A 24,781-nucleotide genomic window follows, 5' to 3' on the forward strand; every position below is an offset into this window, starting at 1 on the left:
CCCCGCCGCTGTCATTCACCGCTGTGTCCCGCCTACGCTCCGCACTCATTGGACGAGCACCCTGCCGGTCAACGTTAAATCCCGCCCCTTCCCTGCCCTCATTGGTTGGGCCTGCAGCCCCGCAAGCCCATAAGCGGAAGGGGGCGGGCCCATGGCCCAACTGAGGAAGGGGATTGGTGGATGGGCCTGCAGCGAGGGGGGATTACGAGCCCGGACTCCTGGGTTCTCGGGAGGGAGGGGCTAGTGAGAGGCGGGGCTAGGAGCCTGGACTCTGAGTTCTCTGGGGGGAGGGGGAACCCAGACTCCTGGGTTCTCTAGGGGGACCCAGACTCCTGGTTCTCTGGGGGGGAGGGGGGAACTAGTGGGGGGGGGGGGGAACCCAGACTCCTGGGTTCTCTGGGGGGGGGGGGGGGGGGGACCCAGATTCCTGGGTTCTCTGGGGGGGGAGGGGGAACTAGTGGGGGGGGGTTGGGAACCCAGACTCCTGGGTTCTCTGGGGGGGGAGGGGGAACTAGTGGGGGGGGTTGGGAACCCAGACTCCTGGGTTCTCTGGGGGGGAGGGGGAACTAGTGGGGGGGGTTGGGAACCCAGACTCCTGGGTTCTCTGGGGGGAGGGGGAACTAGTGGGGGGGGGGGAACCCAGACTCCTGGGTTCTCTGGGGGGAGGGGGAACTAGTGGGGGAGGGGGTTGGGAACCCAGACTCCTGGGTTCTCTGGCGGGAGGGGGAACTAGTGGGGGGGGGGGAATCCAGACTCCTGGGTTCTCTGGGGGGAGGGGGGGCTGGGAGCCGGGACTTCCTGGGTTTGGTGCCTGTGGGGCTCTTCCCGCCCCCACCCTTTTTGCTCTCCTAATCTTGCTTCCCCTTTTCTCCTCTCCCGGGCTCTGGGGCGGTGCCTGGCCCGGAAGGTGCCTCCCTCCTTTTGCCAAATCGCTGCCCTGCAGGCTCCTGCCAGCCCTTCCTCCTCCCCACACTGCCCTGCCCTTCCCCCCAGGGCAGCCATTTGCTCACCTGCCCAAGTGGGCGGTGGTGGAGTCCTGTGTCAGGAAGCCTGGGTGTGCCTCAGTTTCCCCCCCATGCGCTGCAGTGTTACCGGGGGGAGGGTAGGAAGGCCCTGTGTCAGCGAGGGAACTCCAGGCCCGGCCCTGTGATACGCAGCGCCCCTCAGCCGGCTGGCCTGGTTCTGGGTGCCTAGCTGGGACACCGAGATGAGCGGGCCGGGCGTGGGGCCCGGAGATCACACCTGCCCCGGGGCACAGAGCGCCCGAGTGCCAGCACCGGCCAGTGCTCCCAGCGTTGTCGCAGGCTCCCAGGGGTTCCCAACTGCTAGATCAGGCCTTTGGGCAAAGAGCTCCCCCTCTGGCCCCTCCCGCTTTGGGCCCACGAGAAGTGGCTCTTCCCCTGGAGCAGTGCAGCGTCTATGACACACACGCCGGCCCCTTCCTCTTGAAGAACCCCGATGACCTCATGGAACCTTGCGGGGGTGTCACCTGACGGCTGTGGCCGCGGTGGCGCTTGTGAGGTCACGGGGGGTGCAGCTGGGGCAGCTCACGGCGAAAGCCCTTCGCACGAGGGGCTGGCACCAGCTCCGCCACCCTCTTTACCGAGCTCTAGTCCCTTGCTCTAGTGAACTGCCAGGCACCAGCAGCCTGCCCTTGGCGCGAGGGCCTGGCCCCTGCTGGAGGAGCCCCCAGGGCCCGGCCCAGCCAGGATCATGGCCAGCGTGGTGGTGAAAACCATCTGGCAGTCGAAGGAGATCAACGAGGCTGGGGACCCCCCCTCTGGGGCAGAGACCCGAACCCAGAGCACCCGGGACCTGTTGGGCAAAGCCAGCCCCAAGGGGCTCCCCAAAAAGAAGAAAGCTGTGTCCTTCCATGGGTGGGGCCTGGGGACAGCGGGATGGGGGGAAAGGGGGCAGGCTGTGGGGAGCAAAGAAGGGGGCTGGGCCTGACTGGGCGGGGGGGAAGGGAGTTGTGGGGAGCAGGCAGGATGGGAGTGGCTGACCCCACCCCCTCCCCGCAGGGTGGAGCCCCCCCTGGCCGGCGAGCCCCCTCCCCGCCTGAACCTGAAGCGCTCCTCAGCCTGCACCAACGTCTCGCTGCTCAACCTGACGGGCGAGGACTCTGAGTCCACGGACGACGGGGCCGGGCGGGGGGCTGCCCCCCTGAGCCCGCCCCTGCCCCACGGGGACCCGGCCTGGTCTGAGGACGACACCGACCCGCCCACCCCCCTGGTGAGACCCCTCTGCTTGTGGGACCCCGCCCTGGGTGACTGACCCTCCCCCCCGGAGATACCACACCCGGGTGGGTCGACACAGACCCCTCCATTCTGTCTGGGGACACCAACACCCTCCCCATGTGCAAAGACCCCCCCCCCCCCAGCCCTCGCCCATCAGCACCTCTCTCCTTGTGGGCACCCCCCCCCCGGGGATTCTCCTAGTGGGACTCCCCCTATATGGGGGCAGTAGAATCTACTCCTTGGGTCCCAGGTAGGAGGGGGTCAACAGGGGGATCCCAGGTGTGGGGGGCCCCCTGACCCCCTGTTGCCATCTCCCTCCCCCCCAGGACATGGTGACCAGCGGCCTGGTGCGTGCCAAGGACTCCGTCACCAGCCTCAAGGAGCGGGCGTCCCGCGTCAACCGGCGGGTGCAGAGCCTCCAGGTCGGTGCCCCTCATGGCCGCCTGCCCCCCCGATTCCCCTCCATGGCTCCCCTATTCCCAGCCCAGGCCGTGCCCCCCTGCCTGTGACCCCTCCTCCTCTGCCCCCCAGAGCGAGTGCTCCATGCTGTGCGACACCCTGGAGCGCCGACGGCGGGAGGCGGAGGACCTGGAGGAGTACTGCACCCAGCTCCAGGTGAGGGGGGCCCCGGGCCCCGTGCCGGAGCGGGGGGACCAGCTCCCCAGGATGCTAACCCCTTCCTCTCCGCCCCCCCCAGGAAAGCTGCCGCAAGGTCAGCCAGTCGGTAGAAGACACGGAGATCAAAACCAACGCACTCAAGAAAAGCTCAGTGCTGCTGGAGGTGAGGGCGGGGCCCAGCTGGGCACTGCCGCGGGGAAGCTCGCAGCCCAGGGTCCCTGGCTGAGGACACTGCTGGGGGGAAGCTCACAGCACCGGGGTGTCTGGCAGGGGGCACTGCTGGGGGGAAGCTCACAGCCCCAGGATCTCTGGTCGGGGCACTGCCGGGGGGAAGCTCACAGCCCCCGGGGTCTCTGGTCGGGGGCACTGCCGGGGGGAAGCTCACAGCCCCGGGGTCTCTGGTCGGGGCACTGCCGGGGGGAAGCTCACAGCCCCGGGGTCTCTGGTTGGGGCACTGCCGGGGGGAAGCTCACAGCCCCGGGATCTCTGGTCGGGGCACTGCCGGGGGGGAGCTCACAGCCCCGGGGTCTCTGGTCAGGGGCACTGCCGGGGGGAAGCTCACAGCCCCGGGGTCTCTGGTCGGGCACTGCCGGGGGGAAGCTCACAGCCCCGGGGTCTCTGGTCGGGGCACTGCCGGGGGGAAGCTCACAGCCCTGCCCCCAGGAGAAGCTGCGGATGCTGCAGCGGCAGGCGCAGGGCGGGGAGCTCGGCGGGCAGGGGCAGGAGCCGGAGCAGCAGGTGGCCGCAGGGATCCCCACGCGCAGTGCGGAGGAGGCCGGGGGCAGCCCCACCGATGCGGCTGGACGCCAGCAGGGGGCGCTGGGCATCGGGCCAGAGGGCAGAGGGACGGGTGCTGCGCTGGAGGAGTCCAGGTGAGGGGGGCAGGGGGTGGGATGAGCCTAGGTTGGGGGGGCTGGTGCATTGGCCCCCACCTCCTTGTCCCCTCCCCAGCCAGCCCGGCCCCCATTCCAGCCCCTGGTGCCAGCCCCCTACCAGGCCCCTTCTCCGGCCTTTATCCTGCTTCCCCGGCATAAGGTGTCACCCAATCGCCCCCTGCCAGGCTCAGGTTCGGTGGGTGTGTGGGGGAGACACTCGCACTGAAATTCCCATCCCCACCCAGGCACCAGAGCCGTGCCCAGGGAAACTGAGGCACGCCCAGGGTTATTACAGGCCAGTAGCCCTCACATACCAAAGGGAAGAAAATTCCCCCTTCGTCGTCACCCCCCCCCCCACGAGACCGAAGCCGGGGGGCCGCTTAGCCAGGGGCCTAGGAAAGTTCGGGGCCCTGCTCCGGGGCAAAGCGCCAGCTGTGACATTACCCCCCCCCCCGTCACATAGTCCCCCTCCCCGTCCTCCCCCTGCAGGGGCAGGCTCCATCTCAGCAGCTGGGCCGGGGCCCCTTCCCGCTGGCGCAGCGGGGCAGGGGAGAGGGGTCGGGCACCCAGCGAGGTGCCGCTCAGGTGGGTGCAGCTGCAGCTTGCTCAGGGCCGGGCGTCCGTGTGTCTGGCTGCGGGGTGGTGCCCCCAGGCAGCGGCTCCTTGCCCCCGCACCCTATGGGGTGTTGTGCCCCCTTTCCGCCCCCCGCCTCAGCGCCACCCCCCAGCCTGGCTCTGGGGAAGGCCGGGAAGGGCTTGTCACAGGCTGGGTTCCCTGGGGCCCTGGCCTCCTTTGGCGCAGAGCCCCCCAGCCCGGCGCGGTCCAGCCCCCCCCCCGTCGGGGCCACCCCCTTCTCACACAGCTCCGAGCTCCCCCAGCCCCACCCCTTCCTCCAGGCCCGAGCCCCCCCACCCCCGGCCGCAGGCCAGCGGCAGACTCAGGCCGTCCCTCGCCCCCCCGCAGCGCGAGCCACACGGCCCAGGCCCTGAGCCAGCTCCGCGCCGACATCGAGGGGCTGCGGCTGGTCAGGCCCCTGCTTGAGGACGTGGCCCGTCAGCTGGGGAACCTGCGGGGCCTGGAGCTGCCCGAACGGCCCCCCGCCAGCTGTGTCAGGTAGCAGCAGCTGGGAGAACGGGGGCTGCGGGGCGGGAGTGGGGGGGCACCGACAGGCCAGGGGGGGCGGGGCGGGAGTGGGGGGCACCGACAGGCCAGGGGGGGCGGGGCGGGAGTGGGGGGCACCGACAGGCCTGGGGGGGGCGGGGCGGGAGTGGGGGGCACCAGCAGGCTCTTGGACCGTTGTCCCCCCCCCAGCCAGGGCTGTGTCAGCGCCCAGAGCCTGCGGCAGGCGGTGGAGTGCGCGGTGGCGCCCCTGCTGGAGGAGCTGAGGCAACGCGGGCTGCCCCCAGCCCCCTGCCCTGCCTGCCAGCGGCTGCAGACCAAGATCCTGGTACGTGGCGGAGCAGGGCCGGGCGCAGGGGCTGCGGGAGGGAGGGGGGGCAGCGGCAGGGCGGGGGGGTCAGGAGTCTTTCAGGGGGACACTCCCTAGCCCACAACAGGAGCAGGGCCGGGCGCAGGGGCTGCGGGGGGGGGGGGGGGGGCAGCGGCAGGGCCGGGCGCAGGGGCTGCGGGGGGGGGGGGGCAGCGGGAGTGTGGGGGGGTCAGGAGTCTTTCAGGGGGACACTCCCTAGCCCACAACAGGAGCAGGGGCTGTGCAGCCCTCCCCTCCCACCCCATCTTTACGGGCTGGGGCTCCCCACAAGCCCGCTCCCCCACCCCATGTTCCTCCCTCCTTAATTCTCCCCCCCCCCCCCCGCCTAATGAGTCTGTTCCTTCCCCTCCCCCGGTGCAGGAGCTGGAGCAAGCCACCCTTGAGAATCACGCCCGAGCCGAGACCCTGAGCTCCAACCTGCGTCTGGCCCAGGATGAAGCCCTGAGAGCCAAGACCTATGTGGAACGGGTCCGACTCAACCCCCAGTGAGTAACGGGGCCCCTGAAGGAGGGGGTATCCGCCCCCCCATGTTGGGGGCCACTCAGGCTGCTGCCTGCAGTGTTAACCTGCGGAACTCCCTGCCCATGGACTGTGGAGGCTCAAGGCCTTCCCCAGGACATGGAACAATAGGGGCAACCCTATCGCTCTTGCCTTTGTGTGTCAAACCCGCTACCTGGTAGCATCCTGGGGGCAACCCCTGGCTCCCGTGTCACACAAAGGGGTAACACACACATGCTCCACACAGATCACGGCCATGCTGGCCTGTTGTATCCCCCCTGGCAGCAGCAAGAGACTCAGGAGATGCTCCCTCCTGCATCATCGCTTGTCTCTGCCTCTTTTCCAATTCCAACAGCTTGTTTCGGAGCCGGGGGGAGGGCCGGGCACGTATAGGGCGGCAGGACGATATTGTCTGGCTTTTCCTCACTCCTGGGACCGCGGCTGCATGTTCAGAGAACAGCGCATGGGGCGACCCGGCAACGGCAAATTCATAGCCCAGCAGTTTGCAAGGCTCGTGAGCCTCACAAAGGCTCTCGGAGAACCCAAGCATGACCCCTCTCCTTCTGCCCCCGCAGGGAGAAGCCCCCCAGCCTGGACCCGCTCCACACCCGGCTCAGCTGCCTGCAGGCCCAGCTGTCCCAAGAGGGGGGGCCCCAGCCCATGGCGCCGCCTCCCATGCAGCAGCGCTGAATCCCACCGCTGCCACCAATAAAGCACCTGCCCAGGCCCTTTGTCTCTGCCGTGTGGGGGGGGGGGGAAGAGATCAGTCCAGGGCCCTTCTGTGGGGGGCTGGATGCTGCTCTAGGGCAGATACCCGGAGAGGAGGGCAGGGAAATCTAATGACCCCCCCCCCACGCACACCATGACAGAAGATGCTTACGGTCGTTGCTGTCAGACCTTTATTGCCAATCTGCGTTTGCAAGCAGCGACTCCAGGCTCTGTGCCCCTTACACCCCAGGGGGGGTCCTGCCCCCATCACACTCCCCCCCCCCTTGCAAACAGTTAAAAACCTGCCCCAAGTAGCGGGGGACCCTGCTCCCCTTGGGGGCCCTAACCCCAAACTCCCCCAGTGGCCACAGCCCCCTGAACACTTTTTTTGCGGGGGGGGGGGGGGGTGAGTGGCAAATTCCCCCCATTTTCTAGGGGCCATGGGAAGGCAGGGGGCAGCAGGAGCTGGGGACGTGGCGCCCAGCCCAGGCACGCACCCCAGCAGAACCAACCCACGCCACATGCAGCATGGGGGGGTGTCTCTGAACACAAACACAGCCCATCCCCTCCAGGGGTCTGCATGCCCCATGGCTTTATTGGGGGGAGGAAATCCAGCTGCAGCCCCCCCCAGCTCTTAGGCTACTTGGGGGGCAGATTGAACAGAGCCCGGAGGTCGAGCAGAGCTGTGCGGATGTTCGCCCCAAACCGGTGAGCGTCCTGAGGAGAGACGGGCTGGGTTAGTGGGGGGGCAAGGAGAGGTTGTAGCGGGGGGGAGGGATTTAGGAGGACCCCCCCCCCCACCGGCTTCCCCTCACCGTCTCAGGGCTGGAGAACTTGCAGGAGACATGGAACGTGATCAGGTCCTCGCCGATAACGATGTAGGACACCCCATAGCCGTTATCGTCCACCTGGGGCAGAGAGAACCCAGGAGTCCTGGCTCCCAGCCCCCCCAAGCAGCCCCTCTTCCCCACCCCGCTTCCTGGCTTCCAGACCCCCCCCCCCCCAGCCCAGTTCCTGTCCCCCAGCCCAGCTCCTGGCTCCCAGTCCCCCTCCCCTGGGTCTCAGCCCCCCCACCAACGCCCCTCCTGTCCCCCAGCCCCCCTCCCACTGGCCGGGAGCTCACCGGCCCGAAGCCGCCCCCGCAGGAGATGTAGTCAAGGTGGCTGCGGAGGTCGAAGAGCTCAAGTTGCTGGATGGGCGTCTGGCTGGTGGACAGGCCCCACGGCTCCGACAGCACCTGCAGGGCAGGGCAGGGCAGGGTGAAGGCCCAGCCCCGCCCCCCGATTCCGAGCCCTGCCCCCTCCCAGAGCGTGCCCTGCCCCCTCCCAACACCCCGCTCCCATGCCTCCCAAGCCCCATCTCCTGAGTCGCCAAGATCTGCCCTGAGACCCACCCCTTCAAGCCCCACCCCTTTCCCCACAAGCTCCTCCCTCTCCTGGAGATTGCTCCTCCCCCTTAAGCCCCGCCCTGGTGGTCCCCCAAGTACACCACGCACCTCCCTGAGGAAGGGGGAGTCCACGCCCAGGTACTTGGAGACCACGTAGAGGCAGAAGAGGTGTCGGTCGATGCCGGCGCCCACCATGGCCCGGCGGTACAGGGTCTGGTGCTTGGCCGCCGCCACGCGGAACAGGGCCAGGCGCTGGGAGGCCTGGGGGGATGCACCGGGGGGGGGGGGGTCAGGGAACAGTGACGGTCCTCTCCCCCTTCCCCCAGCCCTGCACCCGGCTCACCGTGCCAGGCCCGAGGAGGCAAACCTGGCGAGGAGCGAGAGGCGGGCGACTCCCCCAGATGGCAGCCGGCTCCCCGCATGAGGGGACCCCCCCCCCCCCGGATCCCAGGCCCCTTCCCCCACTCACGCTCTGGGCAGGGTCCGTCATGGCTCGGACAAAGCTGCACGACTCGATGGAGCAGGAGCGGACGGTCTCCGTGCGCCCCTCGCGGAACAGCCGCGTCATGGCCGCCTCGTAGGTCAGGCAGAACTTCCCCTTGTCCTGGGGGGGGCGTGCAGTTAGGGGGGGCTGGTACACGGGGACCCCTCCCCCGGCACTGGGACATGGCCCCACCGGGGCCACAGCCGGTGTGCACCAGCTGCAGGGCCGGTTAGCTGGTGCGGTCGGGGCTGGGGGGCAGCGCAGGCCATGGGGCGGGCAGGGGCCGTACCCGGTAGTGGGCCAGCTGCAAGGCCAGCTGGATGAAGCTGTCGGGGCTGGTGCGACATTTCTTGATCAGCCCCTTGCCGAAGTCCTTGAAGGCGAAGGTGTGAAAATCCACGTCGTCCGCCAGCGCCCGCGCCACCCGCAGGGAGCCCTGGATCACTCGCTGGCACTGGGCGGGGTACGGGGGGGTCAGAGCAGTGACCTGCCCCCAAGTATCCCCCACTGCCTGACCCCAGGCCCCACCCACCTTCCTTTAGCTCCGCCTCCCACCCAGCCACTCCCCCTGTCCTTTGGGCCCGCCCCCATCTCAGTCGCACCCCCACCTTCCTTTGGCCCCGCCCCCACTCCAGCCACTCTCCTGCCTTCCTTTGGCCCCACCCCCACCTTCCTTTGGCTCCTCCCACTACACACAGCCCCTCCCCTGCTCCCACCTCCTGCGGGATCTCCCACTGCAGCTTCTGAGGCGGGGGGAGGCCTGGCTCCAGCTCCCCCTTGCAGTGTCCGTCCGCATTGTAGCCCAGGTTGAAGACGTCTGTGGCCAGCGTGTACTGCAGGGTGGGGACACAGGCAGCTCAGAACCCAGGCCTCCTGGCTCCCCCAACCCCTGCCAGCTCTAACCACTAGGCCCCACTCCCCTCCCAGAGCCAGCTCAGAACCCAGGCCTCCTGGCCCCCCCCTCCCCTGCCAGCTCTAACCACTAGGCCCCTCTCCCTTCCCAGAGCCAGCTCAGAACCCAGGCCTCCTGGCTCCCCCACCCCTGCCAGCTCTAACCGCTAGGCCCCTCTCCCTTCCCAGAGCCAGCTCAGAACCTAGGCCTCTTGGCTCCCCCACCCCTGCCAGCTCTAACCACTAGGCCCCTCTCCCTTCCCAGAGCCAGCTCAGAACCTAGGCCTCCTGGCTCCCCCACCCCTGCCAGCTCTAACCGCTAGGCCCCTCTCCCCTTCCAGAGCCAGCACGTAACCCTAGGCTCCCCCCAACCCTTACCATTAGCTCCCCCTCCCCTCCTGAAGCAAAGGCTGCCCCCCCCAAAGAAGGGAGGGCACTGAGGCCTCTAGACTCCTAGCCCCCCCCGCCCCCCGGCTGGGACCCCAGGCGCCCGGGCGTACCTCCCAGAGGTGGCCGATGACGGGGGCGTCGGCCCAGGAGTGCTCCGCGTTCAGCCCCATCTTGCCGTTGCGGAAGACGATCAGGGTGAAGGATTTATCAAACCACCTGCAAGGGGCCGTGGGTGAGAGCCCCTCGCGGCGGAGGGGGCGCGGCAGGAGACAGAGGAAGGAGCCGGGAGGGGAGGGGAGGGGCCCCTGCTGCAGCCCTGTCTCCTGAGGGTCCTGGGGGCCAGGGTCCCCACCTGTCATGGCACTGCCCGTGCAGCAGGGCCTTGGAGTACTGGTCCAGCGCCCGGCCCGGCTCGGGGCCCAGCAGCCCCTGCTCCGAGCTGTCCAGCGTGACGAAGAAGGCGGCTCGTTCCACCGCCCGCAGCGACTCCTGGTTCCGGCCCGACCCGAAGTACGTCCGGCGAGCCCGGGCCCACGGCTCCCTGCGGGAAGGGGCGGGGGGCTGTCGGCCTGGGCCCCTCCTGTCACTGCCTCCCCTGCCCCACCCCCACCCACAGCCCTCCCCCACCTGCCCCGCCCCCTCCAAAGTCACTGCCTCCCCTGCCCCACCCCCACCCACAGCCCCTCCCCCACCTGCCCCGCCCACTCCAGTCACTGCCTCTTCCACCCCTCCCCCAGCCACAGCCCCTCCCCTCCTGTCACTGCCCCCCTCCCCCACCCCCACCCACAACCCTCCCCCACCTGCCCCGCCCCCTCCAAAGTCACTGCCTCCCCTGCCCCACCCCCACCCACAGCCCTCCCCCACCTGCCCCGCCCACTCCAGTCACTGCCTCTTCCACCCCTCCCCCACCTGCCCCGCCCACTCCAGTCACTGCCTCTTCCACCCCTCCCCCAGCCACAGCCCCTCCCCTCCTGTCACTGCCCCCCTGCCCCACCCCCACCCACAACCCTCCCCCACCTGCCCCGCCCCCTCCAAAGTCACTGCCTCCCCTGCCCCACCCCCACCCACAGCCCTCCCCCACCTGCCCCGCCCACTCCAGTCACTGCCTCTTCCACCCCTCCCCCAGCCACAGCCCCTCCCCTCCTGTCACTGCCCCCCTGCCCCACCCCCACCCACAACCCTCCCCCACCTGCCCCGCCCCCTCCAATCACTGCCTCCCCTGCCCCACCCCCACTCACAACCCTCCCCCACCTGCCCCTCTCCCTCCAATCACTGCCTCCCCTGGCCCACCCCCACCCACAACCCTCCCCCACCTGCCCCGCCCACTCCAGTCACTGCCTCTTCCACCCCTCCCCCAGCCACAGCCCCTCCCCTCCTGTCACTGCCCCCCTGCCCCACCCCCACCCCCCTCCAGTCTCTGCCTCCCCTCCCCCTCCCCCACCCACATCCCCTCCCCTCCCCTCCTGTCACTGCCCCCCTGCCCCACCCACAGCCCCACCCCCCTCCAGTCTCTGCCTCCCCTCCCCTCCTGTCACTGCCCCCCTGCCCCTCCCCCACCTGCCCTGCCCCCTCCCAGGCGCTCACCGGGGCCCTGCGGTCAGGGCGGCCAGGGTCTCCTCACCGGGCGCGGGGGGCGCGGGGTCGTCCAGGATGCGCTGGAACTGGGCCTGCAGCGCGCGGGGGCCCAGCAGCCGCCCCCCGTGGTAGAGGTCCAGGCGGTAGAAGCGGCCGGCGTGGAAGACGGCCAGGTGCTGGCTGTCCCGCCTGTGCTGCAGCGTGTCTGGGGGGGGCGGGGGCGTGGGGCCGTGCAGGGCTGCACCTTGGCCCCTCCACAGCCAGCCCCCCGGGATCCTCCCCACTGCATCCCCCACCCCCAGCCTGGGTCCCCCCGCTCTGAGCCCCCCCCATGTCCTCCCACCTCCTCCCTGAGGTTCCCCCGCTCTGAGCCCCCCATGTCCCCCCACCCCCAGCCTGGGTCCCCCCGCTCTGAGCCCCCCCCATGTCCTCCCACCTCCTCCCTGAGGTTCCCCCGCTCTGAGCCCCCCATGTCCCCCCACCCCCAGCCTGGGTCCCCCCGCTCTGAGCCCCCCATGTCCCCCCACCCCCAGCCTGGGTCCCCCCGCTCTGAGCCCCCCCATGTCCCCCCACCCCCAGCCTGGGTCCCCCTGCTCTGAGCCCCCCCATGTCCTCCCAACCGCTCCCTGAGGTTCCCCCGCTCTGAGCCCCCCCCATGTCCCCCCAACCCCAGCCTGGGTCCCCCCGCTCTGAGCCCCCCCATGTCCCCCCAACCCCAGCCTGGGTCCCCCCGCTCTGAGCCCCCCCATGTCCTCCCAACCGCTCCCTGAGGTTCCCCCGCTCTGAGCCCCCCCCATGTCCTCCCACCTCCTCCCTGAGGTTCCCCCGCTCTGAGCCCCCCATATCCCCCCACCCCCAGCCTGGGTCCCCCCGCTCTGAGCCCCCCCATGTCCTCCCACCTCCTCCCTGAGGTTCCCCCGCTCTGAGCCCCCCATGTCCCCCCAACCCCAGCCTGGGTCCCCCCGCTCTGAGCCCCCCATGTCCCCCCACCCCCAGCCTGGGTCCCCCCGCTCTGAGCCCCCCATGTCCCCCCACCCCCAGCCTGGGTCCCCCCGCTCTGAGCCCCCCCCATGTCCTCCCACCTCCTCCCTGAGGTTCCCCCGCTCTGAGCCCCCCCCATGTCCTCCCACCTCCTCCCTGAGGTTCCCCCGCTCTGAGCCCCCCCCATGTCCCCCCACCCCCAGCCTGGGTCCCCCAGCTCTGAGCCCCCCAATGTACAAGCTCTCTCGGGGGTATTTAATCTGGGGCCAAGTTTCCATCGGGGGCTCGGTGGGGGGCTCCTACCTGCCTCCACTCCAGGGATGCGGGTGGTGTTGAACATGCGTTCGTACTGCGCGGAGCACAAGGGCAGCGTGCCCTGGATCATCAGCTGGGGGGCAGCGGGGAGGGTCACTCACCCCACAGACCCCCCCAGGGTGCAGCTCCCTGCCCCATGCTAAAACAGAACCACACACGAGAGACTCCCCAGCCCCCCACAGCGCAGCCTCCAGCCCCACATCCATGCAGCCCCCCAGGCCTCCTGCTCCCTGCCCCACAGCTGGGCAGGGGTATGGGGAGACAGCCCAGCCCTGAGCCCCCCTTATCCCTAGTGCTGTCCACTGGCTTCTGGGGGGCAGGTGCGTCTAGGGCAGAACAAGGTACCTGGGGTCTAGAGCTCAAAACTCGTAGGGGCAAAGTGTAGCGGGCCCCCTGCAGGGATGGGGCGCAGCCCCCCAAAAGGGAAGGGGCCACACCTGGGGGGCCATGCCCTCCTGCTACACCCCAGAGGGATGGACCCCCCCAGAGACATGCCAGTGCCCATCCCCCACCCGGCACTGCACACCCCCCCCCACTGTCCTGTCGGACACCCCCGAGCCCCCCTCACCGGTTTGATCTCCTCGCGGTTCAGCTTGCGCCGATAGAGCAGCATGGCGTGAACCACGTTCCCCGCCCGGGCCGCCTGGATGGGCGTCGGGGTGACGTACAGGAAATCCTGGGGGGCGGGCGGAGAAGGGGGTGAGGGACAGAGCTAAACGTGGGAACCCATAGAACCCCCCACAGGGCCGGAGCCAAGTACAGGGACCCCATACACCCCCACAGGGCCACAGCCGGGTAAGGGAACCCCATAGAACCCCCCACAGGGCCAGAGCCAGGTACGGGGACCCCATACACCCCCACAGGGCCGGAGCCGAGTACGGGGACCCCATACACTCCCCACTGGGCCACAGCCGGGTAAGGGAACCCCATAGAACCCCCCACAGGGCCAGAGCCAGGTACGGGGACCCCATACACCCCCACAGGGCCAGAGCCAGGTACTAGGACCCCATACACCCCCCACAGGGTCAGAGCCAGGTACTGGGACCCCATACACCCCCCACAGGGTCAGAGCCAGGTACTAGGACCCCATACACCCCCCACAGGGTGGGGGCCCCCAGGACTCACCATGGCGTAGTAGTTGCTGTTCACCATGAGGGGGCTCCGGGCCCGCAGGTAGACGTATTCCTCCCACCAGTCACTCACCTGGGGGGGAGGCTAAAGAGAGTCAGAGCCCGGCCCCACTGTGACCCCACCTCCTGCAGCCTGGCCATGGGCCGCCACGAGCCCTCTTGCCACTTGGCTCCACCCTCTGCCGGACCCCCACCCCCGTCACCCAGCGCCCCCCCATGGACCCCTTCACTGCTCAATTCCACCCTCTGCCGTACCCCCACCCCCGTCACCCAGCACCCCCCCATGGACCCCTTCGCCGCTCAATTCCACCCCCTGCCGGACTCCCAACCCCCCGTCACCCAGCGCCCCCCCCCTTGGGCCCCTTCGCCGCTCAATTCCACCCTCTGCCGGACCCCAACCCCCCACCACCCAGCGCCCCCCCCCATGGACCCCTTCACTGCTCAATTCCACCCTCTGCCGGACCCCAACCCCCCACCACCCAGCGCCCCCCCCATGGACCCCTTCGCCGCTCAATTCCACCCTCTGCCGTACCCCAGCCCCCCGCCACCCAGCGCCCCCCGCCACCCCTCCCCTGCAGCCGGTCCCCCAGCCCCCCGGACGGCAACTCACGTAATTGGTGGCCCACCAGGACTTGAGGGTGAGGTACCACTGCAGCCGGGGGCCCAGTGAGCGCTCAAAATCCCGGGCCAGGGCGGTCGCCCGCTGGAACTGCAGGTCCGACAGCAGGGGGCGCACCGACTCCAGGTACTGGGGGCAGAGCCGGGGGTCAGCCGACCCACCCCAGCCCCCCCAGGGCACCCCCGTGGGGTAGGCTCCCCGTCCACCCTCTCCAGCCCCCAGGACTCCCCTAGCACCCAGAGCCCCCAAACCCCCTCTTCCCAGGGCCCTCCGCATCCCCTCCTCCAGCCCCCCAGCACCTCCCCATGACTCCTTCCTCCAGCCCCCCAGAACTTCTCCACGGCCCTTCCTCCCAGCCCCCCAGAACAACCCCAGCACCTCCCCATGGCCCCTCCTTCCAGCCCCCCAGAATCTTCCTATGGCCCTCCTCCCAGCCCCCCAGAACAACCCCAGCACCTCCCCATGGCCCCTCCTTCCAGCCCCCCAGAATCTTCCTATGGCCCTCCTCCCAGCCCCCCAGAACAACCCCAGCACCTCCCCATGGCCCCTCCTTCCAGCCCCCCAGAATCTTCTATGGCCCTCCTCCCAGCCCCCCAGAACAACCCCAGCACCTCCCTATGGCCCTCCTTCCAGCACCCCAGAACCTCCCTATGGCCCCTCCCCCCACATTCCCTTTCAGCCCCCAGAGAGCCCCAGAACCCCCCCGAAGATTCCTGCCCCCCCCCGAGGCTCACCCGCTGCAGGGTGTCACGCACGGCGGGGACGGGCAGGCGCGGCAGGGAGGCCTGGTAGCTGTACAGCATGGGCCTGCGGCCGGCAAAGATCTTGACCAGCGCCTGGGGGCAGAGAGCCGGGGGGCAGGGCAGAGAGCCGCCCCCCCCCCCGCAGACACACAGCCGGGGGCACTCGCTTCCTAGGACAGGGACCCCCCAGCCTGGCCCCAGCCCCCTGGAAAGCGCCAGCCCCCTTCCCCCGGGACACGCCACTGGGCCCCCCACAACCCCCATGTGGCCCCGGCCTCGTGGCAAGTGCCAGCCCCCCGGGGCCCCCAGCACGTACCAGCCAGAGCTTGGTGGCGTTGGAGGTGCGGCCGTGCTCCTCCTCCATCCAGCCGTGGTAGCAGAGCAGGGCTCGCAGGGCTCCCCGCATGGTCACCACCAGTCCCAGCCACAGCAGGGTGGCGAAGGCCAGCGCGCCCAGCCCCGCCCGGGCCGGCTCCGACAGCCAGGGGCTGCGTGGGGATGGGGCTCAGTCTGGACCGCCCGGGCCCCCCGCCCTGCCCCCCAGGGCCTCCTCCGTCCCCGGGGGCCCCCGCCCTGCCCCCCAGGGCCTCCTCCGTCCCCGGTGGCCCCCGCTCTGCCCCCCAGGGCCTCCTCCGTCCCCGGGGGCCCCCGCCCTGCCCCCCAGGGCCTCCTCCGTCCCCGGGGGCCCCCGCCCTGCCCCCCAGGGCCTCCTCCGTCCCTGGGGGCCCCCGCCCTGCCCCATATCCACAGTACCTCCGCCCCAGCTAGTCCCCCAGACCCCCTGCATCCCCGGAAAATCTGTCCCCAGCTGTGCCCCTCAGTGCCCCTCCCTCCCTCTGCCCGCCAGCCCCACACATCTGTCCCTGCCCCCCATGCTCTTCCCCTGTACCCCAGGTACCCCCCCCCCCCCGCACCTGGCAGGCAGCTGCTCCTTGATCTTGCCAATGAGGCCCATGGAGGGGTCGAGGCGAGAGGCCTGGCTGGCCAGGATGGCCACGGCCATGACGAGCCAGCTGGCCGGGCTGGCGGGGAACACGCCCGTCACCAGGCTGTTCTGTGGGGCAGATGGGACTGAGCAGGAGCAGCACGGAGCCAGGGATGAGCCTGGGTCCTGCCCCCAGCCCTGCCCCACAGCTCCCCCCCAGATCCACCGCCCAGCCCCCCCACCCAATCCACCACCCAGCTCCGCCCAACCCTGCCCCACAGCTCCCCCCCAGATCCACTGCCCAGCCCCCCACCAGATACACCACCCAGCTCCGCCCAACCCTGCCCCACAGCTCCCCCCCAGATCCACCGCCCAGCCCCCCCACCCAATCCACCACCCAGCTCCGCCCAACCCTGCCCCACAGCTCCCCCCCAGATCCACCGCCCAGCCCCCCCACCCAATCCACCACCCAGCTCCGCCCAACCCTGCCCCACAGCTCCCCCCCAGATCCACCGCCCAGCCCCCCCACCCGATCCACCACCCAGCTCCGCCCAACCCTGCCCCACAGCTCCCCCCCAGATCCACCGCCCAGCCCCCCACCAGATACACCACACAGCTCCGCCCAACCCTGCCCCACAGCTCCCCCCCCAGATCCACCGCCCAGCCCCTCCCCGCACCCAATCCACCACCCAGCTCTGCCCAGCCCTGCCCCACAGCTCCCCCCCAGATCCACTGCCCAGCCCCTCCCCCCACCCAATCCACCACCCAGCTCCGCCCAGTCCTGCCCCACAGCTCCCCCCCAGATCCACCGCCCAGCCCCTCCCCCCACCCGATCCACCACCCAGCTCCGCCCAACCCTGCCCCACAGCTCCCCCCCAGATCCACCGCCCAGCCCCCCACCCGATCCACCACCCAGCTCCGCCCAACCCTGCCCCACAGCTCCCCCCCAGATCCACCGCCCAGCCCCTCCCCCCACCCAATCCACCACCCAGCTCTGCCCAGCCCTGCCCCACAGCTCCCCCCCAGATCCACCGCCCAGCCCCTCCCCCACCTAATCCACCACCCAGCTCTGCCCAGCCCTGCCCCACAGCTCCCCCCCAGATCCACCGTCCAGCCCCCCACCCGATCCACCACCCAGCTCCGCCCAGCCCTGCCCCACAGCTCCCCCCCAGATCCACCGCCCAGCCCCTCCCCTACGCAATCCACCACCCAGCTCCGCCCAGCCCTGCCCCACAGCTCCCCCCCAGATCCACCGCCCAGCCCCTCCCCCCCACCCAATCCACCACCCAGCTCTGCCCAGCCCTGCCCCACAGCTCCCCACCCCCCCAACAGCCTGCCGCCTGGATCCTCCGCTCAGCTCCCTCTAGCCCCGCCCCAGAGCTACCCACCCTCTCAGCAACCTGCCCCCCAGGATCCCCCAGACCTGCCCCATAGCTCCCCAGCCCCCCAGCAACCTGCCCCCCAAACTCACGCCCAGCTCCCCCTGATCCCTGCCCCAAAGTCTGACCCCTTGTCCTCCCCAGCCCCCGATCCTTGCCCCATGGTCTGACCCCACAGTCCCTTCCCCGCCTCCCCGTGTACCCGCAGGCGGCTGATTTTCTTCTTCCAGGAGCGCAGGCCGGCCAGGTAGACCTGCTTGAGGGCCGCATGGCTGAGTCGCAAGTCGACGCCCTCGGGCGAGACAGTGAACTGGAAAGCCACGGCCTGGTGCGCCTCCGCCATCTCCGGGGGGCGCTAGCGGGCAGCTGGGGCAGAGAGACGGAGCGTGGGGCACCCGCACCGCCCCCCCCGCCCGCCAGGACGCCTGGGCCCACCCCGCTGCTGGGAGCCACGAGACAGGCCCCCCCTCGGCCCCCTCCCCCAGAGGGGCCCCGCTACGCAGCCCTGCCCCCAAAGGGCCACATGTCAGCGCCAGGCGAGGGGCCCCCCCGCGTGCCCAGCCCCCGCCCCTCCCCCGAGGCTGGGACGTGTCTCCCCGGTGGGCACCTGTCCCGGGGCCACCCTGGGCCCAGGTCTGTCACCCACAGGGACCCGCCGGCAGGCCTGGCCCCATGCTCCTGCCCCTTCCGGGGCCTCGGGGCCCCCCGCAGACCAAGCCCCCCCCTTGGGCCGGGAGTAGCAGGGGCGCGGCCGTACCTGGGCGCTGCCAACAGGCCCAGACCTCCCAGCAGCCGCCAGGCCGGCCCCGGCTCTGCAGTGACCCGGCCCCGACGTGCCGCTGACCTCACAATCCAGCCATGGGGGGGGGGGCACAGACACCTCATGCCCACAGGGAGGGGGGAGGAAGAGATTCTGGATCCCAGCCCCTCCCCCTGGCTGTAACCCCTAGGCCCCGCTCCCTTCCCTGATCTGGAGAGGAGACCCCAGCTTCCCTTCCCGCCACCCGCCTGCTCTAACCCATAGGCCCCCCGCTTCCCTCCCGGAGCCAAGGAGAGACCCTAGGAGCCCCGCCAGGGACCCCCACGCGTGACAGCCCCGCCCCACCCCACCGACTGCCCCTCATTGCCCCAGCTGCCTCTGCCCTGCAGGCCGCACAGTTTCAGCTTGCTGGGCGGGTTCTACCTGTGGGGAAACTGAGGCTGGGCGGGCCGAAGGAGGCTCAGGCCAGCTCCCTGGGGAGAGGAGCCGGGCGTCCGGAGGCTCCCTGGGCTGTGCCTGGCAAGCACCCTCCTCCGCAGCCAGGGACCTTTGCCCGCTCAGGCGGGGGAGGGGGCGGGGGCAGGCGAGTCTCCCTTTGCCCTCTGGGCAGCCTCTGGGCCCAGGCTGGAGCAGAACCTGGGTGAGCAGGACGCCTGGGCTGGGTCCCTGGCTCTGGGGGAGGAGTGGGGACTAATGGTTAGAGGGGGGCGCTGGCCTCCTGGCTCCAACCCACTAGAGCCCTTGAGCTCCCGAAGGACCCAGGCGTCCTGGCTCCCAGCCCCTCCCCGGCTGCACCCGCTCTGAAGGCCTGGGTCAGCCAGCCCCACTGAGGGTGCCCAGGGGCTGGAATCTCATTAAAAGGGATCAATGGGCTGAGGAAAAAACCCATCAGAGCCCCGCCCCCTGCCAGAGAACCCAGGAGTCCTGGCTCCCGCCCGCCCCCTCCCACCAACCCCCCCACCAGAGAACCCAGGAGTCCTGGCTCCCGCCCGCCCCCTCCCAACGACCCCCCCCCCCCGCCACAGAACCCAGGAGTCCTGGCTCCCGCCCGCCCCCTCCCACCGACCCCCCCCACCAGAGAACCCAGGAGTCCTGGCTCCCGCCCGCCCCCTCCCAACGACCCCCCCCCCGCCAGAGAACCCAGGAGTCCTGGCTCCCTCCCGCCCCCTTCCACCGACCCCCCCCCCGCCAGAGAACCCAGGAGTCCTGGCTCCCGCCCGCCCCCTCCCACCAACCCCCCCCACCAGAGAACCCAGGAGTCCTGGCTCCCGCCCGCCCCCTCCCACCGACCCCCCCCACCAGAGAACCCAGGAGTCCTGGCTCCCGCCCGCCCCCTCCCTTCAACTTCCCCCCCCCCCTCCGCCAGAGAACCCAGGAGTCCTGGCTCCCGCCCGCCCCCTCCCACCGACCCCCCCACCAGAGAACCCAGGAGTCCTGGCTCCCTCCCGCCCCCTCCCACCGACCCCCCCCCCACCAGAGAACCCAGGAGTCCTGGCTCCCGCCCGCCCCCTCCCACCGACCCCCCCCCGCCAGAGAACCCAGGAGTCCTGGCTCCCTCCCGCCCCCTCCCACCGACCCCCCCCCGCCAGAGAACCCAGGAGTCCTGGCTCCCGCCCGCCCCCTCCCACCGACCCCCCCCACCAGAGAACCCAGGAGTCCTGGCTCCCGCCCGCCCCCTCGCCAGAGAACCCAGGAGTCCTGGCTCCCGCCCGCCCCCTCCCTTCAACTCCCCCCCCCCCCCGCCAGGGAACCCAGGAGTCCTGGCTCCCGACCGCCCCCTCCCTCCCAGCCCCCCCTCAAAGAACCCAGGAGTCCTGGCTCCCTCCCGCCCCCCCCCCCCCCCGCCAGAGAACCCAGGAGTCCTGGCTCCCGCCCGCCCCCTCCCCCTCCCGCCAGAGAACCCAGGAGTCCTGGCTCCCGCCCCCCCCTCCCACCGCCAGAGAACCCAGGAGTCCTGGCTTCCGCCCGCCCCCTCCCTCCCCCCGACCCCCCCCACCAGAGAACCCAGGAGTCCTGGCTCCCGCCCGCCCCCTCCCCCTCCCGCCAGAGAACCCAGGAGTCCTGGCTCCCGCCCCCCCCCCTCCCACCGCCAGAGAACCCAGGAGTCCTGGCTTCCGCCCGCCCCCTCCCTCCCCAGAGAACCCAGGAGTCCTGGCTCCCGCCCGCCCCCTCCCCCCCCGCCAGAGAACCCAGGAGTCCTGGCTCCCGCCCCCCCCGCCCACCGCCAGAGAACCCAGGAGTCCTGGCTCCCGCCCGCCCCCAGAGTTGGGGCTGGCTCCCAGCTCCCCCCCCCCTCACTCACCTCTCTGCCCCAGGATCCAAGCCGGCGTGTCCGCTAGAAGTGCCAGCAGCGTCCGGGTCCCCCCCCCACCCCGGCTGCCTCCAGCCCCCCCCCTCCGCTAGCTCATCCCCCTCCTCGCCTCCTCCCCCGCAGCCCCTCGCCCAGCAGCTCGCGCGGCGCCGGAGCTCCCGGGGAAGGGGGGGGCAGGCGGGGGGGGGGGGGACGCGCGTGTCTGGAGCCTGCGCGGAGCGTCATAGCCGGAGGGAGGGGGGGCTAGAGAGAGAGATTGGGGAGGGGTGGGGCGAGGGGAGGGGCAAGAGTGGAGAAGGGGTGGGGCGAGGGGCGGGGCAAGAGTGGAGAAGGGGTGGGCACAGCCCCCAGGGGATCCTAGCGGAGGGGGACACATGCAGCCACCAGGACAGTGGAGCGAGGGGGGAGCTGTGGGGCCGGATGGGCCCTGGTGAGGCCACCCCCACCAATGCCCCCCACACTTCTCCCCCCACCAACGCCCCCCACACCCTGCTGTGGAGCTCACTGCTCCCCACCCCACTGATCCCTGCCCCACAGGCATGCCAGGAAGGGGGATGGGTGGGAGCCAGGACTCCTGGGTTCTCTCCCCAGCTCTGGGGGGGGCATGACTGTACCCCAAAGCCAATTTCCCTATTGGCTCCCCTCCCCCCCCAGATTGAAGGAGGCATCTCTGTTCATTTAAATAAATCTCTTTATTTGCCCTTCGGCCCACAGGCCCCATCACACATGGGGGTGCAGGAAGAGCCCTCCTGCCCCTCAGTCTGTCTCCACCCCGCCCCACAGCATCCCTTGGGGGTCCCCAGAGGGCTTCCGCGCTGCCCCCTCACTGGGAGAGCACTACTGGGGGGGGCGTGTTCCCCCCCCCCCCCCCCGCCTGGCACGGTCCTTGGTGAATCCCCTCGGGCTGTCCTCTGTGCAGGGGACTGGGTCATGGTGCAATGCTGCTGTCGGGGGGGCAGCCCGGAGCCGGTGTTGGCTGGTGCCAGCGTCTCTTGGGGGGGCTGGATTCCAGAGGGTGCCCCCCAACCGTGCCCATCCCTCAGCCGGTGCCCGTGTCTCCAGGCAGAGGTGCTGCCCTGGCTCCGCCTGTGTCCCTGCGGTGGGGGGGGCTCCGTGTGCCCCAGCCGTGCCCAGCCCGGCGGGCAGCGGGCGCTGTCTCCGCGGGGCCGTCCGCCCTAGGTGCCACGCCGCCGGCGTCCGTAGCCCATGGGGTCAGCCATGTCCTTCTGGGAGCCGTCCTTGAGGTCGCGGGCCCCGATGTGGTACAGCCAGCTGAAGAGGTTGTGGGTCTGACAGGTGCCCAGCTGGCAGCCACGTCCGGAGGCCTGCAGGGCGAGCTGGCGGGGGAGCCGGCGCGGGGCGCTGTGTGGGGGGGGGAGGGAGAGAGTGTCAGGATTCCTGGGTTCCCTCCCCAGCTATGAGGGGGGAACAGCTGGGCCCAGCCCCTCCTCCCCCCGCCCCTTGGAAGTGGGGGAGGGGTTCTGACCCCACTGCTCCCCATCCCCTAAGCCCCCCCAAACGTACCTTCTGGGCAGGCTGAGCACCTCCCCAGCAGTCCCCAGCTGGGCATGCTGGGGGGGCCAGGCTCCGGCTGCTGGCCTGGCTTCCCAAGGGGCGGGCGCTGCCTCCCGCTGCGCCCCCCACAACCGCTGCAGGACGGAGACCACGGGCGGGGGGTGCCACCTGCGGCAGAGAGCGGGGGGAGGGTGAAAACTGCCCCCAGGGGAGGGAAGGTCCCCCACAGACCCCAATCCCCTTTCGCCCCTCCCCCACGCAGCCCCCTTCGGCTCAGCATCCCCTCCCCCCGCACCACTGCCTCCCCCACCTCTCCCCTCTACACCCCCGACCTTGCCCCCCCGGCTCACCTGGCTGGGGGCTCCCCGATGGGCTGCGACGCGCACAGCGCCGCCAGGGTCACCACCAGCAGCGAGACCCACTGGAGCGGCATCATGGGCAGGAGCCTAGGAGAGAGACAGCTGGTCAGAGACCCCCAGCGTCCCGGTCCCGGCCCCTCCCCACTCCAGCCACTAGCCCCCACTGCCCTCCCAGAGCAAGAACCCCGGCATCCCGGACCCAGCCCTCCCCCGCTCCCGCCACTAGCCCCCACTGCCCTCCTAGAGCAAGAACCCCGGCGTCCCGGACCCAGCCCTCCCCGCTCCAACCACTAGCCCCCACTGCCCTCCCAGAGCAAGAACCCAGGCGTCCCGGACCCGGCCCTCCCCGCTCCAACCACTAGCCCCCACTGCCCTCCCAGAGCAAGAACCCAGGCGTCCCGGACCCGGCCCTCCCCGCTCCAACCACTAGCCCCCACTGCCCTCCCAGAGCAAGAACCCCGGCGTCCCGGTCCCGGCCCCTCCCCGCTCCAGCCACTAGCCCCCACTGCCCTCCCAGAGCAAGAACCCCGGCGTCCCGGACCCAGCCCTCCCCCACTCCAGCCACTAGCCCCCACTGCCCTCCCAGAGCAAGAACCCCGGCGTCCCGGTCCCGGCCCCTCCCCGCTCCAGCCACTAGCCCCCACTGCCCTCCCAGAGCAAGAACCCAGGCGTCCCGGACCCAGCCCTCCCCCGCTCCAACCACTAGCCCCCACTGCCCTCCCAGAGCAAGAACCCCGGCGTCCCGGTCCCGGCCCCTCCCCGCTCCAGCCACTAGCCCCCACTGCCCTCCCAGAGCAAGAACCCCGGCGTCCCGGACCCAGCCCTCCCCCACTCCAGCCACTAGCCCCCACTGCCCTCCCAGAGCAAGAACCCCGGCGTCCCGGTCCCGGCCCCTCCCCGCTCCAGCCACTAGCCCCCACTGCCCTCCCAGAGCAAGAACCCCGGCGTCCCGGACCCAGCCCTCCCCCGCTCCAGCCACTAGCCCCCACTGCCCTCCCAGAGCAAGAACCCCGGCGTCCCGGACCCAGCCCTCCCCCGCTCCAGCCACTAGCCCCCACTGCCCTCCCAGAGCAAGAACCCCGGCGTCCCGGACCCAGCCCTCCCCCGCTCCAGCCACTAGCCCCCACTGCCCTCCCAGAGCAAGAACCCCGGCGTCCCGGACCCAGCCCTCCCCCGCTCCAGCCACTAGCCCCCACTGCCCTCCTAGAGCATGAACCCCGGCGTCCCGGACCCAGCCCTCCCCCGCTCCAACCACTAGCCCCCACTGCCCTCCCAGAGCAAGAACCCAGGCGTCCCGGACCCAGCCCTGCCCCGCTCCAACCACTAGCCCCCACTGCCCTCCCAGAGCAAGAACCCCGGCGTCCCGGACCCAGCCCTCCCCCGCTCCAGCCACTAGCCCCCACTGCCCTCCCAGAGCAAGAACCCCGGCGTCCCGGACCCAGCCCTCCCCCGCTCCAACCACTAGCCCCCACTGCCCTCCCAGAGCAAGAACCCCGGCGTCCCCGTCCCGGCCCCTCCCCGCTCCAGCCACTAGCCCCCACTGCCCTCCTAGAGCAAGAACCCCGGCGTCCCGGACCCAGCCCTGCCCCGCTCCAACCACTAGCCCCCACTGCCCTCCCAGAGCAAGAACCCCGGCGTCCCCGTCCCGGCCCCTCCCCGCTCCAGCCACTAGCCCCCACTGCCCTCCCAGAGCAAGAACCCCGGCGTCCCGGACCCAGCCCTCCCCCGCTCCAGCCACTAGCCCCCACTGCCCTCCCAGAGCAAGAACCCCGGCGTCCCGGACCCAGCCCTCCCCCGCTCCAACCACTAGCCCCCACTGCCTCGCTGAGCCAGGGGGAGGGCCCAGGCGTCCCAGTCCCCGTCCCAGTGGCTGCGGGACCGGGGGTCGATCGGTGCCTACCTGCTGTCGGGGTGTGTAAGTGCCGAAGTCTGTCTGTCTGTCTGTCCCTGGACCCGCCGGCCGGTGTGTCTGGATTCGCAGCCCGGCCGGTCCCTTATATCCCGCCCGCGGGCTGCGGGGCGGGGGCTCCCGCCAGCTGTTCCCGAGGGGGGGGGGGGGCGGAGATTCCAGGGGGGGTGGCCCCTCCATAACCCCCCCGCCGGGGCTCGCAGTTGGGGGATAAGGGCTGATCCCCCCGGTTGTGAGGCAGGGGTGCTCATGGGCCCGTCCAATACCCCTCCCAGCGCCCCCCAAGCGCGGCACGTGCCGGGCCCCACACATCCAGGGGGCAGCCGATGCAAACTCTCACGTCTCCTGGGCTGACTCACGGCGCCTGCCCCCCCCCCAGGAAGGGGATACGGCGGGGCTGGCACGTGTCTGGGATGGGGGAGGAAGATTTCGTGCCCCCCCACAGAGCCAGGAGCCGGAATTCCCCCCCCCCCCACACACACACACACACCGGCCCAGACAGGAAATTCCCTGTTAGAAACCCCCTGCTCCCAGGCCCTGCGGGGGAGATCTGGCGGGGGGGGGGGTCAGTTACCAGCCCCCCAGGGGTGCTGGGGCAAGGGGACATGCCAAGTTTGGGGCGTCAATCAGAGGCACGGGGGGGGGGCCAGCTGGGCCCCCCTCCGGGCTTAGGTCCACTCCT

At 71.0% G+C, this 24,781-nt stretch overlaps 3 protein-coding genes across 13 annotated transcripts; 1 reads left to right on the top strand and 2 right to left on the bottom strand.

Annotated features, from left to right (window-relative positions):
* The first annotated feature begins 913 nt into the window (after positions 1–913).
* Positions 914–6,445, top strand: LOC112547724 (testis-specific serine kinase substrate). Of its 4 annotated transcripts, XM_075915839.1 has the most exons (11): positions 914–1,597; positions 1,706–1,877; positions 2,022–2,232; positions 2,564–2,659; positions 2,769–2,852; positions 2,935–3,018; positions 3,519–3,727; positions 4,695–4,844; positions 5,043–5,178; positions 5,581–5,705; positions 6,294–6,445. In XM_075915839.1, exons 1-11 carry the CDS (start codon positions 1,459–1,461, stop codon positions 6,406–6,408), a joined length of 1,521 nt encoding a protein of 506 aa, XP_075771954.1. In that variant the 5' UTR covers positions 914–1,458; the 3' UTR covers positions 6,409–6,445. The 4 variants fall into 4 exon arrangements, with proteins under 4 accessions (XP_075771954.1, XP_075771956.1, XP_075771958.1 ...); XM_075915841.1 differs by having other exon boundaries at positions 914–1,877; XM_075915843.1 differs by lacking the exon at positions 4,695–4,844.
* A 154-nt stretch (positions 6,446–6,599) lies between these two features.
* Positions 6,600–20,467, bottom strand: CPT1C (carnitine palmitoyltransferase 1C). Of its 8 annotated transcripts, none has more exons than XM_075915835.1 (20): positions 20,308–20,464; positions 18,429–18,677; positions 17,448–17,611; positions 15,856–15,990; positions 15,258–15,429; positions 14,933–15,034; positions 14,190–14,327; positions 13,575–13,652; positions 13,018–13,125; positions 12,438–12,522; positions 11,163–11,358; positions 9,931–10,119; positions 9,689–9,794; positions 9,014–9,130; positions 8,587–8,751; positions 8,283–8,417; positions 7,922–8,074; positions 7,550–7,663; positions 7,242–7,334; positions 6,600–7,143 (listed from the first exon to the last, which is right to left on the bottom strand). In XM_075915835.1, the coding sequence occupies exons 3-20, from the start codon at positions 17,513–17,515 to the stop codon at positions 7,066–7,068; spliced, it is 2,232 nt and encodes a 743-aa protein (XP_075771950.1). In that variant the 5' UTR covers positions 17,516–17,611; positions 18,429–18,677; positions 20,308–20,464; the 3' UTR covers positions 6,600–7,065. The 8 variants fall into 8 exon arrangements, with proteins under 8 accessions (XP_075771950.1, XP_075771947.1, XP_075771949.1 ...); XM_075915832.1 differs by having other exon boundaries at positions 15,856–15,995; XM_075915834.1 differs by lacking the exon at positions 18,429–18,677 and having other exon boundaries at positions 20,308–20,467.
* A 524-nt stretch (positions 20,468–20,991) lies between these two features.
* On the bottom strand, positions 20,992–24,473 carry LOC142824154 (uncharacterized). Its single transcript, XM_075915844.1, has 4 exons — positions 24,091–24,473; positions 22,182–22,277; positions 21,841–21,999; positions 20,992–21,678 (listed from the first exon to the last, which is right to left on the bottom strand). Exons 1-4 carry the CDS (start codon positions 24,348–24,350, stop codon positions 21,492–21,494), a joined length of 702 nt encoding a protein of 233 aa, XP_075771959.1. The 5' UTR covers positions 24,351–24,473; the 3' UTR covers positions 20,992–21,491.
* Between the last annotated feature and the right edge of the window lie 308 nt (positions 24,474–24,781).

The sequence above is a fragment of the Pelodiscus sinensis genome, unplaced genomic scaffold (assembly GCF_049634645.1).
Source record: "Pelodiscus sinensis isolate JC-2024 unplaced genomic scaffold, ASM4963464v1 ctg154, whole genome shotgun sequence".
In the NCBI taxonomy this organism is placed as follows: Eukaryota; Metazoa; Chordata; order Testudines; family Trionychidae; genus Pelodiscus; species Pelodiscus sinensis.

What these genes read in the sequence shown, in the direction of transcription:
- LOC142824154 (XM_075915844.1), bottom strand. Translation starts at nt 24,350, where the DNA reads ATGAGCACCCCTGCCTCACAACCGGGGGGATCAGCCCTTATCCCCCAA. An exon ending in CTTACACACCCCGACAGCAG is followed by an intron (nt 22,278 to 24,090) that starts GTAGGCACCGAT and finishes TCTCTCTCCTAG; the next exon opens with GCTCCTGCCCATGATGCCGC. An exon ending in GTGCTCAGCCTGCCCAGAAG is followed by an intron (nt 21,679 to 21,840) that starts GTACGTTTGGGG and finishes CCCCCCACACAG; the next exon opens with CGCCCCGCGCCGGCTCCCCC.
- LOC112547724 (XM_075915839.1), top strand. Translation starts at nt 1,459, where the DNA reads ATGACCTCATGGAACCTTGCGGGGGTGTCACCTGACGGCTGTGGCCGC. An exon ending in CCGACCCGCCCACCCCCCTG is followed by an intron (nt 2,233 to 2,563) that starts GTGAGACCCCTC and finishes CCTCCCCCCCAG; the next exon opens with GACATGGTGACCAGCGGCCT. An exon ending in GCTGCGCTGGAGGAGTCCAG is followed by an intron (nt 3,728 to 4,694) that starts GTGAGGGGGGCA and finishes GCCCCCCCGCAG; the next exon opens with CGCGAGCCACACGGCCCAGG.
- CPT1C (XM_075915831.1), bottom strand. Translation starts at nt 17,588, where the DNA reads ATGGCGGAGGCGCACCAGGCCGTGGCTTTCCAGTTCACTGTCTCGCCC. An exon ending in ACGCCACCAAGCTCTGGCTG is followed by an intron (nt 15,035 to 15,257) that starts GTACGTGCTGGG and finishes CTCTGCCCCCAG; the next exon opens with GCGCTGGTCAAGATCTTTGC. An exon ending in ACTCCCCCTTCCTCAGGGAG is followed by an intron (nt 7,664 to 7,921) that starts GTGCGTGGTGTA and finishes CCTGCCCTGCAG; the next exon opens with GTGCTGTCGGAGCCGTGGGG.